The sequence below is a fragment of the Castanea sativa genome, chromosome 5 (genome assembly GCF_040712315.1).
Source record: "Castanea sativa cultivar Marrone di Chiusa Pesio chromosome 5, ASM4071231v1".
NCBI lineage: Eukaryota > Viridiplantae > Streptophyta > Magnoliopsida > Fagales > Fagaceae > Castanea > Castanea sativa.
This window is the reverse complement of record NC_134017.1, coordinates 16,258,406-16,279,547: the sequence shown is the minus strand read 5'-3', so window position 1 is coordinate 16,279,547 and position 21,142 is coordinate 16,258,406. Positions and strand designations below refer to the sequence as shown.

At 38.4% G+C, this 21,142-nt stretch overlaps 3 protein-coding genes and 1 long non-coding RNA gene across 4 annotated transcripts; 2 read left to right on the top strand and 2 right to left on the bottom strand.

Annotated features, from left to right (window-relative positions):
* The first annotated feature begins 552 nt into the window (after positions 1-552).
* LOC142634266 (uncharacterized) lies at positions 553-1,301 on the top strand. The gene is made up of 3 exons (XR_012844096.1): positions 553-778; positions 880-1,101; positions 1,241-1,301. It is a non-coding gene; the product is annotated as an uncharacterized LOC142634266 (long non-coding RNA).
* A 1,067-nt stretch (positions 1,302-2,368) lies between these two features.
* Positions 2,369-11,202, top strand: LOC142634825 (uncharacterized). Its single transcript, XM_075809077.1, has 4 exons — positions 2,369-2,387; positions 2,958-3,376; positions 3,466-3,755; positions 11,157-11,202. Exons 1-4 carry the CDS (start codon positions 2,369-2,371, stop codon positions 11,200-11,202), a joined length of 774 nt encoding a protein of 257 aa, XP_075665192.1.
* A 4,883-nt stretch (positions 11,203-16,085) lies between these two features.
* On the bottom strand, positions 16,086-17,140 carry LOC142636648 (uncharacterized). The gene has a single exon (XM_075810921.1). The coding sequence runs from the start codon at positions 17,039-17,041 to the stop codon at positions 16,466-16,468; it is 576 nt and encodes a 191-aa protein (XP_075667036.1). The 5' UTR covers positions 17,042-17,140; the 3' UTR covers positions 16,086-16,465.
* Positions 17,141-19,942: 2,802 nt separating this feature from the next.
* Positions 19,943-20,503, bottom strand: LOC142634824 (uncharacterized). The gene has a single exon (XM_075809076.1). It carries the CDS (start codon positions 20,501-20,503, stop codon positions 19,943-19,945), a length of 561 nt encoding a protein of 186 aa, XP_075665191.1.
* Between the last annotated feature and the right edge of the window lie 639 nt (positions 20,504-21,142).

Genomic DNA, 21,142 nt, shown 5'->3' with positions numbered 1-21,142 from the left:
GATATTTGTGATTGGTTTTGTGGTGGTATGTTGTGTTGGAGCAAGCGGGTGGCTTGCATGGTGTTATAAGGTGGGTTAAACTAATAGTGGGAGTGTTTTTCATTTCTTGCATGATTTTATTTGATTTCAAAACTTGTGCATTCATGAATGGGATAGAACTTTATCTAAGTAGCTTATAGACTTAGATGTTAGAATATATTATGCATGAGTTATTCTTATTTTACTAAAGTAGCATTTACCTTATTGTAGTCAAACATGGATAAAAGTTGGATGCTAATGGCTAAGACACCTGATGGTAGATTAAGTCGTCCATATATTGAAGGGGTCAATACCTCCTGAAGTAAATCCTCCAATCCAAAGTTCTTCTAGTGCGGAGGCGCAGGCTACTGGCGCATTAACTAGCACGACTGGTAATTACATAGAACATACTTAATTACAACTGCACCCTGTTTTTACTATTGAGATTATACTTCACTTAATTTAGTTATAATATACATGGAATGTATAATTTTTTAACATTAATAATGTTTAAATAGGATCTGCTAGCAGAAATACCTGTGGAACAACACGTGGTATAGCAGTACGGGCACTTGTTGAAAAAAATGGTAAGTTACCAGTACGTATAGCTGCAGAATATGATGCTCCTGTTGGGAAGAATGCGTGCAAGCTTGTCAATCAAATTGGCCTATAAGTGCGAAGTAATTTGTCTAGTTACAACGTGAAAAATTGGAAAAATGTTGATGCTGCTACTAGAGATGTGGTGCTTCAAAATATCGCGGTAAATTTACATTGATAACGTCTAACTTGTCTTTGTTGTCACTAAGCATATTAAATTCATATAATAGTATTTTAATAATATATATAAACTTCATTTTACAGGATCAGTTTGAGCTACAAGGGGATTCCAACTTGGTAACGAAAACATTAAATACAAAATGTGGAAGATTATTGAGTTCCAGCTCCTACAAGTTGCATCAAGCTTATAAAAAGCTCGTACAATCTCATGGTGCTGACTATGCAAGAAGCCACCCGCCAAAGAATGCCAAACTTGAGCTGTGGACTGAACTTATTGATGAGAGATGGACCAATAAGGATTGGCTGGTAAATTATTTATGCATATATTATTATTATCCAATGTTTACTATGTTCTGTTCTAAACTAATTAGATTAATACTTAGATAAAGTAAATGTATACTGTTTTATTCATGATCTAATAGATATCTTAAATGTTGTTTATTAGGAAAAATCAATAAAGAACTCTAAAAATAGGAAGAAAACTTCAGGCAAACATAGATGCGGGACGAAGGCACTTGCTGTTAGGGTTGATGAGGAGGTGCTATTTTTTCATTTTTCTTAAACTTTAGTATATTTCATGTTGTGATTAATAAGTATAACTATCTAACACTTGAATGTTAATTAATCAGACAAATAGTAATAATGGTCAAGTTCCTGAATTGGCAAAAATCTTCAAAGATGTTCATTTCAATCCAAATACAAATATGTGGATACACTATGAGGATGAAGCTACATATGTATGTATATCATTCCATCCTTATCATTCCATGTCTATCATGTTTGTAAAGTTATAACATATGTATTATTAATGTTGTGATTGTTTGTTTCTTTCTCCTTTTCAAATGATAGGAAAATATTCTCAAAGTGCAAGAGGATCATTGTCAAGATCCTAATGCAATTCCCCTTACACAAGAGGAGATCTCAAATTTGGTTTTTAAGAAGAAGTCCGGTGTTGTAAAAGGACTTGACATGAGACCTTCTTCTTCTCTAGTAACCACCGCCTCATCTAATTCCTCGGTGGAGTATATTCAACGGTTAGAGCTAAGGACCAAGAGGAGCGAGCTAGGGACCAAGAGGCACGAGCTAGGGACCAAGAGGCACGAGCTAAGCAAGAAGAGGTCCAAAAGAATATTCTTAATTTTTTAAGGAGGAATGGTTATGATGACGCTCTTACCTATGGGGGTGGTTCAACTTCAAGTTAAAACATGTTTTGGTTAGTACTTTCTTTTAGCAATTGACCCATATTACATGGTATGACTACTCTTAATGTATTGTTAGAAATGTTTCTTCTAATATAATTAATGTTTTTACTTTATGATTTTAATGTAGTATTGGTTTTATATTTGTGCAGATTTCTTATTGGTGGTTTTAAGAAGATTTACTTTTGGCATTACTTGAAGACATATGAGGACATCTTCCGTTAGTTCTAATTATATTATGCTACACTTTTTGTATTGTTATAAAACATCTTGAGTTATTGTATATGTTGAAAACAATTATTGTATGGAAGGAGTTTGAATTAGATACTTGTTTTATTTTTTACTTGTGGAATGTATGGATCTTTTTTTTATAAATGCGTTGTCGAAATAAATGTATTATTCAAATGTGAGGTTTTAGTAATGTAAAAACAGGTTACAGGTTAATATCAAAACCATGAAAAAAATAAAAACAGAAAATAAGTTTTAGTGACGAAATATTTCGTCACTAAATGTAATAAAATTTTGAAAGAAATGGTTTTAGTGACGAAAATTTTCATCACTATATGTGCATGGATTTTCTTAAAAATAGTTTTAGTGACGAACTTTTTCGTCACTATATGTACCCGATAAATAGTTTTAGTGACGACATTATTCGTCACTAAATATGATTTAATAAACTAAAGTGTTTTTAGTGACGAAATATTTTTGTCACTAAATGGTGTTTTTAGTGAGGAAAACATTTAGTGACGAAACGTTTTCGTCTCTAAAAGTTAAAAAAAAAAAAATTAAATCGGACTTTTAGTGACGAAATTTTTCGTCATCAGGACTTTTAGTGACGGGGTTTCAGCGACGAAATGAATTTCGTCACTAAAAGTCCAATTTCGTCACTAAAAGTTTTTAGTGACGAAATATTGGAATTTTAGTGACGAATTTTTTCATCACTGAAAATACATTTTGTTGTAGTGTTACCACCTCCCCCTCCTCCAGCTGAGCCAAAACCTCCAGCCGAGGATCCCAAGAAGAAGAGAAAGGGGGATACTGAGGGGACGATCAGTAAAGACCCCAAGAAACCAAGGCAACAACTCCTACCGGTTCAGCAGAAGAAGCTGGACAAAGGCAAGGGTAGGGCCTGCTCAGTTGAAAGCGGGGAAATTGGGGACGAGGCTGAAGTGCGCCGAGCACCGACCACTTGGTCCCCCGATTTAAGACTGGACGGCGCCCCTATCTCCTGCCAATCCAGCATAAGGGCGGTTCAGCAAGGTCATGCCCACCACTTGGCCGAAGCGCTGGAGCGCCCTCTCCTGTTGCCCAAGGACATGGAGACCTTGGAAAAAATGAGCCAGCCGCAACTATTTCTCTCTTTAAAAAGGGATTTAGCGCTGGTAAGTTTACCCCTTTTTAGGAAGATTCCACATTTAACAATATTCATAAGTTTGTTTACTATTCCTAATTCCATCACACTTTGTTACAGGCCATTCAGGAGGTCTTTACAGCCGAGAAATTTATAGAAGATACTCGGAAGAAGGCCAGGACTGAGATGGAGATTAGGCTGGAGACAGAGAAGACCCTGGGCACAGCCCTTGCTGAGAACGAAAAGCTTACCTCGGAGGTGGCTGAGCTGAGGAGAGAGAAAAATGTGGTCGAGTCAAACTTGAAGACCATGAAGACCCAGATAGAAGGACAGCGCAAGCTCCTTCGCGAAAGAGATGAAGAGCTCTCCCAAGCTCAAAGGGAGTGCTCGGATCTGAAAAAGGAACTGGCGTTGATGAAGGAAGAAGCCAGCTCCTTCCAACTCTCTCTTCAAGCTGCCAAGCAGACGAGTTTTGAAGAAGGGGTAGCAACCACAGAGGAGCAGCTGACAGAAGAGTTCGCGGCTTTATGCCGGGAATACTGTCAAAAAGTATGGGGGGAAGCTTTAAACGTAACAGGAGTTCCTCTATCTTCGGATCTGAGGAAGTCCGAGAACGTTTGGCTTCCCCTGGAAATACAGGAGATTGAAGAGGCTCCTGCTGCCACTTCTACCCCTGAGACAACTCTTCCTGCTCTACCTCCGGTGGTCCCACAGCAAATTCCTGATCCTACAGAACCTTCTGGTTCCAACAAAGAGAAGGAAGGAGGAGGGGATGCAGAGAAGGACTTGAGCCAGACAGTGGAACCCAACGTCCTTCCAACGAAGACAGCAGATAAGGGAAAGCAAGTCTTGACTCCCTTTGAGCTGGAGTTGAGAAAGACCGAGGGCACCAGTACCTCTCAGCAAGACCCCCTACAAAAGCTTAGGATCTATCTTTAGGACTTCTCTTTTTCCATATTTGAATTATAAATGTAATGTATACTTGACTGATTAATGAAGAACAATTTCATTTGCTTTTCACTTGGGTTGTATCTGTTTTTACTTTATTCTTTTTGTACTTATTACAGAAGTTTCTCAGAGTAAATAAATCTAACTCTAAGGATTGCACAATCATAACTTTCACGTAATCACGCGCATATTATTAAAGTTTTAATAAAAGGTGACATGGTTAATATATTTGAACAATGCCTCGATTAAAAAGAAGAGAGGACCTCATATAACAATTAAACCCTTATAATACATATCACTGTTTCTAGTAGGATGTAAGATCCGAGGACCATTCCTTACACAAAGTTGCTTAACACTTAAGATCCGAGTTTAATAAACAGTAACGCATTAACATCCAGACATAATAAGGAGATAGCTTTGATCAAAGTTGTAACTTCAAATGTTAATTTTCCCAAAGCAGGAGGTCCGAAGACCCGACATAACTAAGGTTCTGTTTAACAAATGATAAGACATCAATTTCCACAAGGTTTGTGGTCCGAGGACTGCACTTAACCAAGTTTCTGTTTGATTCTTTAGAACAGTAACTTCAAATGTTAATTTTCCCAAAGCAGGAGCTCCGAAGACCCGACATAACTAAGGTTCTGTTTAACAAATGATAAGACATCAATTTCCACAAGGTTTGTGGTTCGAGGACTGCACTTAACCAAGTTTCTGTTTGATTCTTTAGAACAGTAACTTCAAATGTTAATTTTCCCAAAGCAGGAGGTCCGAAGACCCGACATAACTAAGGTTCTGTTTAACAAATGATAAGACATCAATTTCCACAAGGTTTGTGGTCCGAGGACTGCACTTAACCAAGTTTCTGTTTGATTCTTTAAAAAGTTAACTTCAAATGTTAATTTTCCCAAAGCAGGAGGTCCGAAGACCCGACATAACTAAGGTTCTGTTTAACAAATGATAAGACATCAATTTCCACAAGGTTTGTGGTCCGAGGACTGCACTTAACCAAGTTTCTGTTTGATTCTTTAGAACAGTAACTTCAAATGTTAATTTTCCCAAAGCAGGAGGTCCGAAGACCCGACATAACTAAGGTTCTGTTTAACAAATGATAAGACATCAATTTTCACAAGGTTTGGGGTCCGAGGACTGCACTTAACCAAGTTTCTGTTTGATTCTTAAAAATGATAACTGCGAGCATCAGAGCTACTCATAACTTGGAAATACTAATTGACAAAAGCTCATTTCATTAATAATAATACCTTCTAAGATTATTTACATTCCATGGACGTGGTACAATTCTTTCGTCTAGGTCAACTAACCTATACGACCCTATGCCTGCTACTGAAACAATGCGGTAGGGGCCTTCCCAGTTGGGTCCCAACTTACCCCAAGCTGGGTTCTTAGAAGTGCCTACAACTTTCCTTAGTACAAGATCACCTGGCGCGAGTGGTCTTAGTTTCACGTGGGCATCATACCCTCGTTTTAGCTTCTGTTGATAATAAGCCATTTGGACCATAGCTACCTCACGCCGTTCCTCAAGTAAATCAAGATCCTTTTCTAGGAGTCTTTTATTATTCTCTGGGCTAAAGGAACTCGTCTTTAGGGTAGGAAAACCAGATTCCAGTGGTATCACTGCCTCAGCTCCATAAGTCATTGAGAACGGCGTTTCTCCAGTGGACCTGCGCGGTGTAGTCCGATACGTCCACAGAACATGAGGGAGTTCTTCTACCCATCTACCTTTCGCATCGTCCAACCTCTTCTTGAGCCCGTTGACTATGACCTTGTTAACAGCCTCGGCTTGTCCATTTCCTTGAGGATAAACTGGGGTGGAATATCTATTTATGATACCCATGTCACCACAATACTTCCTAAAAGCCTTACTATCGAATTGGACACCATTGTCTGAGATGAGTGTGTGTGGTATTCCGAATCTAGTGACGATGTTTTTCCAGACGAACTTCTTGGAGTCAACATCTCTAATATTTGCCAAGGGCTCGGCCTCAACCCACTTGGTGAAATAGTCTGTTCCCACAAGAAGCTATCTTTTGTTTCCAGCTGCCCTCGGAAATGGCCCTACAATGTCCAAGCCCCATTGTGCGAAAGGCCAAGGACTGGAGAGAGGGTTGAGAACCCCTCCAGGTTGGTGAATATTAGGGGCGAACCTCTGACATTGATCACATTTTCTGGCATAGTCCTGAGCCTCCCTCTGCATATTGGGCCACCAATAGCCCTGAGTCAGGGCTCTATGGGCTAAGGACCTTCCCCCAGTGTGACTCCCACAAATTCCCTCATGCAGTTCCTCCAGTAATGCGTCTGTCGATTCAGGGTGCACACACAACAAGTACGATCCTGAAAAGGATCGTTTGTATAGCTTCTGCTCCTCGGACAACCAGAAACGCGGCGCCTTTCGACGTATCTTTTCTGCTTCAGCCCTGTCCTCGAGAAGGAGGTCATTTTTAAGAAAGGATATGATCGGGTCCATCCAGCTAGGTCCAGGCCTTATTAGATGGATGCGGGGTGTGTCAGCAATGACAACAGAGGGTTTTAGTAAATCCTCAACGAGGATAACCCTAGGTAAACCTTGAGCCGAGGTAGTTGCCAGCGTGGCTAAGGAGTCTGCATGGGTGTTCCCGCTCCGAGAGATATGGGTTAAGGCGAAGGAACCAAACTCAGTTTGCTGACGTTTGATCTGGGCCAGATATTCCTGCATCCTGGGGTCTCTAGCCTCCATGGTCCCCGTGACCTGGCCGACCACCAGTTGAGAGTCCGAGAAGACATGGACTTCCTTACCACCCATTTTACGTACCATCTGCATGCCTACCAAGACTGCTTCATACTCGGCCTCATTGTTAGTAGCTGAGAAGGCCAATCTTAAAGATTTTTCAAAGAAAATTCCTTCAGGGGACATTAGAACGAGTCCAATACCAGACCCTCTCTGATTAGCAGCCCCATCCACATACACTTCCCAAATCGGAGACACCGCAACTGTAATTGCCTCAACTGATTTTTCACCCATGTGGGCATCTTTCAGAGTTTCTTCCAGTAATGGCTCGGCAAATTTCGCCACCAGGTCAGCGAGGACCTGGCCTTTCACCGAGGTGCGAGGCTTGTATTTAACATCAAAAGCCCCCAGGATGGTCCCCCACTTTGCCACCCTTCCTGAGTAGTCGGCGCTACGCAGCACTGCCTTGAGGGGCAACTGAGTCAGAACAACCACCGTGTGGGACTGAAAATAATGGGGAAGCTTTCGCGTGGCATGAACCACGGCCAGGAGCGCTTTCTCTAAAGGTTGATAACGCACTTCGGCATCACCTAAAGACTTACTAACATAATATACCGGTCTTTGCACCTCGTCATCATCTCTTATCAGGACCAGGCTGACCGCGTGGACGGCCACTGCCAGGTAAGCAAACAAGATCTCATGTGCCTCAGGACGAGATAGAATAGGTGGCTGGGAAAGATATTGCTTGAGCCGTTGAAAAGCTAACTCGCAATCCTCAGTCCATTGAAACCCTTTCCACTTATTCAACAGTTGGAAGAAAGGGCGACACCGGTCAGCCGACCGAGATATGAATCTATTCAAGGCAGCAATCATTCCCGTTAACTTCTGGATTTCTTTTGGGTTCCGAGGAGACCGCAAGTCCTGAATAACCTTAACCTGCACCGGATTTACCTCTATGCCTCTATGGGTAATCATATATCCCAAGAACTTTCCCGACCCCACGCCGAAGGAGCACTTTGAAGCATTGAGGCGCAACTTGTACTTTCTCAATATCTGAAAAGTGTCGGACAAATCTTTCACGTGTGAGGGTATTGCTTTGCTTTTTACCACCATATCGTCAACATATACCTCAATGGTTTTCCCCATTTGCTGTTCGAACATTCTGGTCATCATTCTTTGATAGGTAGCCCCAGCATTCTTTAAGCCGAATGGCATGACTTTGTAATGATAATTCCCCGTCGGTGTAATGAAGGCAGTTTCCTCCTGGTCTTCCAATGCTAAGGGAATCTGGTGGTAGCCCTGGAAGGCGTCCAAAAAACTCATCCGAGGATGTCCGACAGTGGCATCCACCAGTTGATCAATACGTGGCATTGGGAACGAATCTTTAGGACAGGCCTTGTTCAGATCAGTGAAGTCCACACATACCCTCCACGTTCCGTTCTTCTTTTTCACAACAACCGTATGGGCCAACCACTCGGGGTAGAAAACCTCTTTGATAGCACCAGCCCTTTTAAGCTTGAGGACCTCTTCCTTCACAGCCTCGGAATGTTCCATGGAGGATCGCCGATGTGGCTGCCTTCTCGGAACGATAGCTGGATTGACATTTAATTGATGAAAAATAAAGCTCGGATCAACGCCAGGAGCTTCATAAGGATCCCACGCAAAAACATCAACATTGTCCTTCAAGAATTCTAACAGTTCCATCTTCTCTTGGTGCGGCAAAAGTACACCGACTTGGAAGAACCTCTCCGGGTCATCGGCTACTGGAAACTTCTCCAACCCCTCACAATGTGTCTCCTCCCCTGTCACCATCCCAGATGGACCGAGAGCAGTTAATTGCTATAAACCTTTGGTGATCAGATCCGAAGATTCGGCCTCCGTCTGATGCAGGACAGCAGCCGATATGCATTGCCTGGCGACCGCTTGGCTGCCTAGGACCTCTTCAACACATTCCCCTGAGGGAAATTTAACTTTGACATGCAAGGTAGAGGAGACAGCTCCAAGAGTGTGCAGCCATGGCCTGGCGAGGATGGCTGTATACGGAGAGTACGCGTCAACCACAATAAAGTCCACCTCAATCGTTTCTGAGCCGGATTGAACGGGCAAACGAATCTGTCCCTTTGGCACAACGGCTCTCCCCTCAAAACTTATGAGCGGCGAATCATAAGGAGTAAGATCTTCCAACTTCAACCTTAACCCCTTGAATAGATCAGGGTACATGATATCTGCACCGCTACCCTGGTCTATCATCACTCTTCTCACATCATAGTTCCCTATCCTGAGGGTGACCACAAGAGCATCGTCATGGGGCTGAATGGTCCCTACCTTATCCTCCTCGGAGAAACCTAGGACGGGCAAGGTGCCCTTCATCCTCTTCGACCTACTACCCACATCCTCGACCTGAGGATGGGAAACTGCCATTACCCTAGTGGGACCTGAACCGGTCCTACCAGGTGCAGCGAAGATAACATTAATTGTTCCCAACGCGGGCCGAGATGAATTGTTCCTCTGGTTGTTTGAACCGACTTGACTGACCTGCCCAGTGGGCTGACACAAGTGCTGCTTCAACTTTCCCTCACTGACGAGCTGCTCTAGATGGTTCCACAGGGTCCGACAGTTCTCGGTAGTGTGGCCTACATCCTGATGGTACTGACAAAAGAGATTTTGGTTTCTTTTCGCAGGGTCCCCTGCCATCTTGCCTGGCCATCTGAAGAAAGGCTCTTTACGAACTTTCTCTAGTAACTGATGCACCGGTTCTCGGAACACAGTATTTACAGCCTGAGGTGCTGCCGAGCCGGATTGCCCGAAATAATCCCTCCTTGGCTTGTTGTTGTGGTATCTATCCGACCTGAAATCCCTTCTCTCCTGCGGGATAACCTTTTCCTTTCCCTTCCCTTGCTGCTGGTCTTCTTCTACCCTCTTGTACTCATCAATACGATCCATAAGGCGGCGTACACTGCGGACGGGCTTTTTCGTCAAAGACTTTCTTAGGTCGTGGTCAGTAGGGAGACCTACCTTAAAGGTATTAAGCGCCACCTCATCAAAGTCACCATCTATCTCGTTAAACATCTCCCAGTATCGGTCGGAGTATGCTTTCAGTGTCTCCCCTTCCTTCATGGCCATGGATAGCAGCGAGTCCAATGGCCGAGGGACTCTGCTACACGTAATGAACCGCGAAGCGAATGCTCTAGTCAGCTCCCCAAACGAGCCTACGGACCCAGATTTGAGACCGTTAAACCATCTCATAGCCACAGGTCCCAAGCTGAAGGGGAAAACTTTACACATCAGAGTCTCATTGTGAGAGTGCACCGCCATCCTCTGGTTGAAGTGACTCACGTGCTCCACCGGATCAGTCCGGCCATTATAAATGGTGAAGGTGGGCTGGGTGAACCTCCTGGGAAGCCTCCCCCTCTCAATCCTCCGCGAAAACGGAGATTTAGAGAGTTGGTGCAACGCCCTACTCATAGTATCGTTGCCTAAGCCCCTAGAACGAAGCTTCTTACGTCTACGGGTTGGCTGGTCGCCCTCCTCACCGGAGGACGTTACACTGGTGGGGGAGCGCGACCTTGAGCCGTAGCCAACTCCCCTATCCTTCTCCGAAGAAGAACTAGACGAGGACGGTGAAAACTTACGTTTAGCACGACGTAACTTCCTCCTCAAACGATTGATTTCCCTCTGCATGGATTTAGATCCCTCCTCGTGGGTGGTGCTACCCCCGCCATGAGTATGGCTAGCGCCAGGGTATTCTGTATGGACACTCCCTTCACGATCCCTTCGACGTTCAAGACGTTCGAAATGGTCTTTCGGTTGTGATCCCTGTGACTCTGCATGGTGAGAGCCTAAGCCTGCCATAATATTCCTACCTCTTCTAGACTAGATTTCCCACAGACGGCGCCAATTGTAAGTGCACAGTTGCACCTGGCCCCAAGAACAGTTATGGGCTCAGGCCCAATGAGCCTTAAACAATATGAATTTGTAGAGTGTGGGCTTGAAACCCAGGTTAGAAGCGTGTGAGGATTAAATGACAAACTAAAGATTGCAAAGACTTGGAAACAACAAGGAGTATAGTAAATTAGCTTCCTCGGACATAAGCCGAGAATTGTTCTTATATTATCTCTCTCTTTGTTTCTTTTCTTTTTAGGTTACAAAAAGTCCGTCTCCCTTTTCTGTCTTCGATTGCTCTTTAAATACTACTCTTTTGAATACTTTGTACACGTGTTGCCTCACCTCCCCCTTAGCCTAGATATTTCTTTTCTCAGTGCCTTTGAATAGTAACCAGAAGTTTCTCTTCCACTGTTCAGGTGTCACTTCCCCATAAATGCGGCCAGGGTGGTAGGTGCAGGGTCTTTAATGTGGAGGTGGCAGCCTTTATCTTTGACATTTCTTCAACACCGGTGCTTCTGGGGCATTCTAAGGTTTACCCCTTTTAACCATTGGCCTTAACCGTGTCATCCCCTAATCTTTACTACGAAATCCCGAGTTCTTCGGTGTCCATCCGAGGGTAAGTTCACCCTCGGCTGGATCCTCGGATCCTCGGCGTATGGGCCGACCCATAGTATTAACAAATTCTAAACCCAGGAGCAGGTCGACCTTCCTTAACACGGCCTAAAAGGCCCACATTCTCATCAGGATCTTTTTGCCCCCCACACAAGGGATAGAAAATGAAGTTATAACATAAAAACACACCACAAATTTTACTTAAAAGTCATAGTAACTTTTAAGGAAAGATAGAGTGAGTTATATTACACACAACTCATTCTGTTAAGTGATGTGAAAAAAACAAGAGAGTAAAAGTGTAAAATCTTGCGCGTAAAAAATCAATCAATTGGCAAACATTTCTTGTTTCAGATCCAAAATAGGACAGTTTTGACTTGTTAGCTGTAGCCTACTAGCCAAGTATAAAGTGACAAAAATGTCATAATTTTGAAAATGAAACATGTATCATGTATGTATCTGGCATCATAGAATAAATAAAATGTACAAGTGGTCCAATATATAATTGAAACGTGATCTTCTACCAAATTCTGACGAGGATATCTTCAACATAAATTTGCATAATAGGAGAATGAGAAATGATATGTCCACAATATTTTTACAACAAATCCTAAGTGGCAAGTTGTTACTGGTTGTTATTGTTGGGACAAAAAAGTAATCTTAGTGTTATATTCAAATTTGAACCTATAACAACTAACCACCTATGATTTGTTGTAAAATTGTTGTAAAAATGTTGTGGACGTAGCACCTCTCAGAGGAGAATAGTATAAGGCCGCCATTAATGGCATATCCAGCTTGCATATAACTCTATATGACTATATATCCAGCTTGTACACAAATAATTTTTTTAGCCTATAGAGGACCTATATATAAGATAAAATATTAAAACTAGAAAGAAGGATTTCAGGTCAATTTTCCTAAAAAAAGAAAAAAAAGAAAAAGAAAAAAGATTTCAGGTCAATCTATCTGCCGGTATCTCGAGCTCGTTGTGCTATATTATCGGAGTTTCCAACTAATAATTTCCCAAGTGAGACCCACCTGTCTAATGCTGTTTATTATAAAATCTACAAGTAAACTTCGGGGTTCGACTCATTACTAAAGAAGCCTCGAGTAGCATATTATCGTCAACTCTTTTCCTTTTTTACTTTGTTACTTTATTTTATATTTAATTCATTAATGAATAGTATATATCTAAAAGCGCAACAAAAAAAAAAGTATTTATCTAAAAGAAATTCATTAATCAATATACATTGAATGGTTCAATACTCGCCATCTTTCATTAGGATAGTAACAGGTGGGGTAAGATTAGATTATGGGTGTCTAGTCTACTTTTCGAAGGAGAGAAAATTTGTACATAGTGGGAAAACATGGTTGTAGGTTGGGATGGTAGAGTGGATTGAAAATATTTTACCATTTTTAATGAAGTGGTTTCGACAAAAGAGATAAAAATAATGTTTAAAGAACGACATTAAAATATCTATAAAAAAATAAATTATAAATAGGATATATATAAAATATGTAATCAATTTATATTTATTTTAAATAATAGATATACAAGTAAAACTTGTCTTTGTTCTATCACTTCTTCAAGGTGAGAGAAACCCGCACATGATAGGATGAGTTAGATAGGGCAATGCATTCTTGACATCCTTAGTTAAGAACCATATTCGCAATGCAAGAGAAAATAAATGATCTTTTAAAGAATTTTAACCCTCATTTCTTATGGGGTATTTTTAAGTTTTTAACCCTCCGCAAATATGCCATTGGTACTACTGCATTATTTGAACAAATCTATAGGTTTATTACTATTATGTCAATCTAAGAGGGGAATTTGCCAAACTACAAGGGATATTAAATATAATGGTAATAGCATCATTTATGAAGCCTCATATTTATGAGTGGAATCTCACCTCCCCTTCTGCATAGGACCACAATCTACCCTCTCGTAATGCCTTATGAAAATCTTTTAAGGAACTGCCATCATTTATTAGTTATTATATTAATTTCACTAAATAATTGTTGATGAGGAAAATGATAAAGACTATTAAATTTTGCTTTAAAAGACTTACAAATTTTTATAAATATAAATTTATTTGGTATCACTTCAGCAATATAATAGTAAATAAATACATGCTTGAATTATTTTTTTCTTTTAGATGATTGGTGACACAAATTAGGTTGTAAAGTTTATGTAATAAAATTTGTAAAATTTGTAACATTATTTGTGAAATCATTTAATATACCTCGTGCATACATCTTTTTTTTACATAAAAGTGAAGCCCACATGTGAATCTAACATACACAACCCATATTTTTGTGAGAAGAATGCGTAATACATCGAATATACTAGAATAAAAATTACATGGAATGCATTATACTCTACTAATTACGACCTCTTCTATTTGTCTGATTTTCTTGTTTTTATTTTAAACTTTAATTAGTTTATAAAAAAGAAGGAATACAACCGTGATTAACGAAGTATAAAGTAAAATACTATAAAACAAAATAATTTTATTGAATAATTTATATCCTTGTGCTGATAATTCACAATTGTCAAGCTCTGATTGAGAATAAATGTGAATCATATCATAATTCAAAAGCAACTAAATGTGAGTTCAAAAAGTGACATCTGTCCCACAATTTGCCTCAATTTCTCACCTTCACCAGTTCACCTAACACACCACCTAAACTTTTGGCTTTTTAAGTGTCTTAATGTGCTGCCACCATTCATTATATATGAAAAAAAGTTAAAACGAGTTGCAAGTAAATCTTGCCCACGATTAATTTATATAAAAAAGACAGATCTTTGCCCGCAAGAAATTATCATTCAGCAGGATTTGAATAATGTTATTGTTTACATCAACATGTATTGGGACTTAAATTCGAATATAATTAGTCGAAGACTAAGCTAAGAAGACTTTTTAGGCCTTGATATATATGTGGTTTTCGTTACATAATATGATTTACAACTATTCTTTTCAACTCTTATTTATTTATTTGGTAGCAGAATTTATGTTAATACACCAGAAACAGTGTATTGAATCAGTCAGATCATCTTTATTTATTTTTTTTTTCTCTACCCCATCTGTTTTCTTACTTTCTTTATGGTGCTATATTGATTAATGGGTTCTAATGTAATAAATATAGTAAATATGATATGTCATACTCACTACAAAAAAGTTGTTTTCTTTCAGGGTCAAGTTTTCTGTAGTCACTAGATATCAATTTCAAACTACTTTCAACTTACAGTTATATGTACTATATATGCAAATAGAAGTAGGATTAGTTTCTTCAGGGTAATTTTAAAATCATCAAGCAAAGTTTAATTCTGTGGATGCTGCCAGTTCTTTTGTGGAATACCTTTTCTATTTACAAGAAATTAGATTTAGAACCTAAACAATTTTTTGAAAATAATCAAGTCTTGTTGTTTAATTGATGATACTGTCCATCTCTCCCAGGGAGAGAACTTGTACTCAAACCATAGGAAATTATTTATTTATTTTTTTAAAATAGTTATATTTTGTCAAAAAATTTGTAGTTCAATGATATATATAAACTTTATATATAAAGTTTTTATCTTTCTCTTGTTGTCATAACTATTAAATTATCAAAAGAAAAAGAAGAAGGGCACATTATTATCATAGTGTAGAATATATTTAAAAAAATATTTTTACAATCTAGGATGTCTTCTTCACGCTTAGAAAGCCACTTGTGACTAGACCTTGGTAAAGTTTTCCTACCAAAGAATGCAACCCAATAAATAAGATTAATTTGGATTTTGTGAATCTCCTTAAAACCTAAATTAATCACCAGAGCCATATGGTGCCCTTCAGTACCAATTCAATCCCAAGTGACCAATAATCAAAGTGAAAGGAAAGGGTTTTCTTATAAAACTTGGAAAACCAAAAGATAAAAGGACAACAAATTAAAAAGAAAAAGAAAACAAAAAAAACAAAAGGAGAACTTGGAAAAGGTGATTAATAATATTTTGGAATGGGGCCAGCTATATGGGCTCACTTTTAACATAGTGGAATCACATCAGAACATGTTAGTGGAGGAGTTGGTATTAAGGCTGTAAAAGCTAGCGATTCTTACTTTAAAATAAAATCATAGTAATAATATAAGATACTCATGTACACATGAATATACATAGTACAAAGATATTTCATCAAAATGGTTCTGTAAATTCGAGCATGCTCGGTTGGCAGGCTTGATTCGGAATCAACAAAAATGATAAAAATACAAAACAAGACAAAGAAGAAAGAGTATATCCCTTATTACAATGATAGGAAAAAAGAAAATTCTCCTAAGAAATTATCTAGCTCTACCAAAATATTTAGATTCTTAAATTAATTTGTTTGTATCTCTGAGAAAGTTAAAGAAGGAAATAAATAATCACTACAATTTGTTGTGCCTTGACAATCAATTTTTTATAATTAGAAGAATGCATGGTTGGAAAATTTGTGAAAAAAATTAAAATAAAGGATGCGTATATAAAAAAAGAAAAAAAGAAAATTGAGGAACAATATCATCCATAAATATCAAACATATTCTTGATTCAGTACCATGAAGTCAATTTGTCTAGAATAAATCTTTATTGGATTTCATTTCATTAAATAAAAAAAAAAATCTTGGAAATACCCTGAAATTTGCACATCACTCACTCCTTACAATCCTCCACTATTTTTTTTTTCCTTTTTCTTTGGGGGTTCCAACATGACGAACTTACAAGATTATTCAACAACATAATTAGAAATTAAGAACATGAAAAAAATAAAAATATAAAAGACTTAACCTTTTATTTTGTTATCAACAGCAATATATAGGAATTGCCAAATATATATTTATAGCCGTAATAATAGTTATATTAAAGCTGCCTCAACATTCTTGCCCGAAACCTTTTCAACAAAGAGTACGTACGTATGTACGTACATACCTATGTTGTAATATAGTACTTCAGTTTTGCTGCCTCAACTCCTTGTAAAACTTCTGTATAAACTCCTCGGCAGCTTTGTCCACATGGGAGTCTTCATCAATGTCCCTTAAAGGAAAGGGAGAGTCTGTAATCCTCAGCTGTCTCACCATGGGGCTTCGTCCGAAGCCCGGAAGCGCCGGGGAGGCTTCCACCACCGCTTCATTGTTCAGCATCTCTAACACCATGGCCTTCACCGCTTTAACCGAGGCCACATCATCATCTAGAGTAGCCGGAGCGTGAGCACATGTGAAGAAGTGGCTGTGGTGGTTGTTGTGGTGGTGATTGCGGCGTTTATTGTTGACGTGGAAGGCGTAGTTGGGGGTGTTGCTGCAGCTGAACTCGTACTCTCTCGGAGCCGAGAAGGATGTGTGGTGGTCGGGGTGATGGTGGAACATGAGGTTGCTAATGGCTTTTCCGGCGACCTTGCCACGTTTCATCATCATGTTGAGGTCTAGCATTAGCTTTCTTTTTGATATGCCTTTTCTCAGCATGAAAAAAGCTACACGTACTATGCTCCATATTCTCTTGGCAGCTATTACGGGTACATTAGCTTCCATTTCTTTCAATCTATTTTTTTGATTGGAGAGTGAGGTTTTTATTTTTTGTTTTTTATATATGTTGAGGGAGAGAGAGAGAGAGAGAGAGAGAGAGAGAGAGAGAGAGAGAGAGAGAGAGAGAGAGAGAGAAGAGAAGAGATTTGATTTGGTTATGAGAGTGAGGGGGGGAGGGGGTATTTAAAGGGAGTTGAGTGTGAGCGTGAAAGAGGAGGGTATAGAGTGTAATAGTTTTTTGATTCTTTTGAATATGCACTATTTTATTTTATTATTTTTGGTGATCAACTTTTGAATATGCACCAAAGCATGAGCAGTGGGCGCATAGATATTTAGGGTTGCTTTAAACTTTGTAGTAAATGGGTTCAATCAATAATTATTGTTCGATTGGTACTTGGGTGGGCTCAACCTCATGTAGCCTTTGGAATTTCAATGGTACAGATCGAAAGTCCGGAATGTGATTTTTTTTTTTTTTTTGGGTTCATTGATCACGTTTAAAATTGGAATCGTGTAGAAAGAAGAACATGAAAAAGATGTTAAAATATACTATTAGTATTTAAAGATACTAAGCGAGTCATTTTAGCTCTTAAAGTTTTAAATGAGCACTATTGGTCATTTTATTAATTGATTTTGGTCTCTTTATTTATGTAGTTAACTAAGTAATAATATTATATTTTCTAGGTGAAATGATAACATTTTTAATATTAGAAAACTCTGTGTTAGCATTGCGACAACAAAACCTGTGTCCTATCCCAAATCCAAACCAGTTAAAAATGGGTCTTTCCCAATTCAAGACCAAATTAATTTAATCTAAGCCCTAAATTGAAACGAGGTCTCACAATTTCTTCATCTTAAACATCATTTTCCACACAAGAACACGCTTAAGCAACTCAAACAAGTAATTAAGAACCATCATCTTCATGACCTAATAACTCAATTAACTTCAAAAATAGTGTCCAATTTGGGCATGTAACTAAAAATACTATTGTTTTAGTCATACCATCAGAATAGCTATCATACAAGATTGTGCAACCTTCTTTCTTCCACTCATCTCTATGTTTCTTGTAACAGTTATGTATATCACCTTTTACTTTCTTTAAAAGAGTAGATCTTAGTTTTCATAACTAGGGCCTAAATTTGTAGCCAACCCCACACTCTACTTTAGTATTTACCATTTTTGATATAATTGGATTTTTTTTATAATAAATGGATTTAGCAGCACTAAAAGGAATATAATTGTGAGCCTTCGTTTGAAAAGATTCTATTAATTTGGGTTTGAATTGGGGAAGACCCATTTCTAATGAATTTAAGTTTATATATATCTTTATAGCACAATGGGTTTTTTATTTATTTCTTTATTTATTTTTTTATATATGTGGCAATACTAAATTGGATTGATTTAATATTTAAAATGTTGTCATGTCACCTAAAAAAATAACATCATTGCTTCATTAGCCGCATTGGTAAGGAGACTAAGGGCAGTTAACAAAATAATTGGGCTTTTTTTTTTTGAAATTTCATGGACCAATAACTCATATTGAAAACTTCTAAGACCAAAATGCTCATTTGGTAGATTTCAGGGATTAATAATGTACTTTGGCTTAAAAGCTATTACAATATAATAACTAGCTAAAAAAAATAAAGACATTACAATTTTTTACAATTAGAAAAATTAACAAAACAATAAATCGAGAAGCTTAAACAACTTTCAAATGTATTTTTGGTATTTTTAAATTTTTGTTATAAAGCTAATAGAAGATAATAAAATATAAACAAATATTGTGTTTATTAATCCTTCAAATAGAAAAGCGTTTTTCATCAAAAGATTAAATTGCAATTTGTAACCTCAATATTTGGGATATTTTGATTTTTCTCCTTTAAATTTTTATAATTTAGATCCATATCCCTAACATCACGTAAAACTTGGAAAAAAAAAATCATTGGATAAAAACTTTACCCTTTATCAGATCTAGAATGGAAAAACCCCAGACATTTGTAGCAACTGATGGGTACCATCACTCCCTAACTTCACCCCGAAAGGATCCAAGGTCTCATTTTCCAGCCTAGTATCCATTGGGTAAAAGACATCATAGATTCAGATAGAAGCACATAAGCAATGGAATGGACAATTAGTTCAAAGCTTCTTTAATGAAGCATCAACTGATGACTTCCTAAACATTAATTCATTTGCCTAAAAATGAAGGTGAAGATTCTCAAGTTTTTATTTTTATTTTTTGTCAACAGAAAGGGTCACTTCACTTACAAATTAGTCTTCAAATTAATACAATAAGAATAAGTCTCTTCTGCCCATTATAATTCCAATGGCCTCGCTTCAAATAAATGGAATTAGTAATTGGGTCATATCACAATACATCAATTTGGGCTTATCTAGCTTTAAGTCTTGAACGGCCTCCCTCATATATTCATTAGGCTACAAACAAATCGGCCCATAACATAGAATTCCAAAGAAATCCAGACCCAGCAGCAATAAAAATACACAAATGACAAAACCAAAGCAAAAACCACTAACAGCGGCATTTCATTTATAATTTACTCAGTGCTATTGCTATTGCTTTACAATCTCTCAAGAATGGAGGGGCCTGGGCCAAAAGATTTGGAAGATTCTCTCTCTGAGTTCACTCTAGCTGAGGTATAGTCATCCTTCTATTTGTTTTACCACTTATGGGGCTGTCATTTTTCATCTTAATTAATCTGCAGGATATTTAGGGCAGGTTTGATATGTGTTTTTAAATAATTATTTTTAATTTTTTTTGAAAATACTTATAGATGAAAAAGTGTATAAAAATACGTGTAATATTATTTAAAAACTGAAAATATGTGTTTGAACACATGCACCAAATATGCCCTTTAACAACTTAGCCGTAAACACTAAACACCTTTCTAGCTTCAATTTTGCTGCCTCAACTCTTTGTAAAACCTCTGTATAAACTCCTCGGCGGCTTTGTCCACTTGGGAGTCCTCATCAATATCCCTCAAAGGAAAGGGAGAGTCTGTAATCCTCAACTGTCTCACCATGGGGCTTCGTCCAAAGCCCGGAAGCGCAGGGGATGCTTCATTGTTCAGCATCTCTAACACCATGGCCTTCACCGCATTAACCGTGGCCACATCATCATCAAGAGTAGCCGGCGCGTGAGCACGCGCGAAGAAGTGGCTGTGGTGGTGGTGGTGACGGCGTTTATTGTTGATGTGGAAGGCGTAGTTGGGGGTGTTGCTGCAGCTGAACTCGTACTCTCGTGGGGTAGAGAAGGACACGTGGCTTTCAGTGTGATGGTGGTGGTGGAACATGAGGTTGCTAATGGCTTTTCTGGCGATCTTGCCACGTTTCATCATCATGTTGAGGTTTAGCATTAGCTTTCGCTTTGATAGGCCTTTTCTCAGCATGAAAAAAGCTACACGTACTATGCTCCATATTCTCTTGGCAGCTAATACTGGTACATTAGGTTCCATTTCTTTCAATCTATTGTTTTGATTGAAGAGTGAGGTTTTTTTTTTTTTTTTTAAATGTTGAGAGAGAGAGAGAGAGAAGAGAAGAGATTTGATTTGGTTATGAGAGTGAGGGAGGAGGGGAATATATAAACGGAGGTGTGTGTGAGTGAAAGAGGAGGGTATAGTGTTTTGATTCTTTTGAATATGCATTTTTTTTTGGTGATAAACTTTTGAATATGCACTACTAAAGAAACAGGAGAGGGTGCATTGGTATTTAGGGTTGCTTTCCACTGAAGTAAATGGGTTCAATTAATCATTATTGGTCTATTGGTACCTGGGTGGGCTCAACCTCATGCTGCCTTTGGAATTTCAGTGGTACAGATCAAAAGTCCGGAAGGAAATTTTCTTGTTTTAGGGTTCATTGATCACGTTTTAAAATCATGACCGTCTAAGAAAAAACATGATAAAGATGGTAGAATATACTGTGTATCTGCCAACTGCCAAGCCTACCTAGTGAAAGCTTTTAGTTATTAAAGTTTTAAATGGACATTGTTGGTCATTTTATCAATTGACTTTAGTCTCCTTATTTAATATTTATGTAGTTTTTTTTTTTTTTTTTTTTTTTTTTAGAAAAAGGTAAGTAAATTTTATTAATTTAAA

Coding starts and splice junctions, on each gene's coding strand:
- LOC142636648 (XM_075810921.1), bottom strand. CDS start 17,041: ATGGAAGCTAATGTACCCGTAATAGCTGCCAAGAGAATATGGAGCATA.
- LOC142634824 (XM_075809076.1), bottom strand. CDS start 20,503: ATGGAACCTAATGTACCAGTATTAGCTGCCAAGAGAATATGGAGCATA.
- LOC142634825 (XM_075809077.1), top strand. Junction 3,377..3,465: donor TAAAAAGGGATTTAGCGCTG/GTAAGTTTACCC, acceptor ACTTTGTTACAG/GCCATTCAGGAGGTCTTTAC. Junction 3,756..11,156: donor GATCTGAAAAAGGAACTGGC/GTTGATGAAGGA, acceptor TTTTCTTTTTAG/GTTACAAAAAGTCCGTCTCC.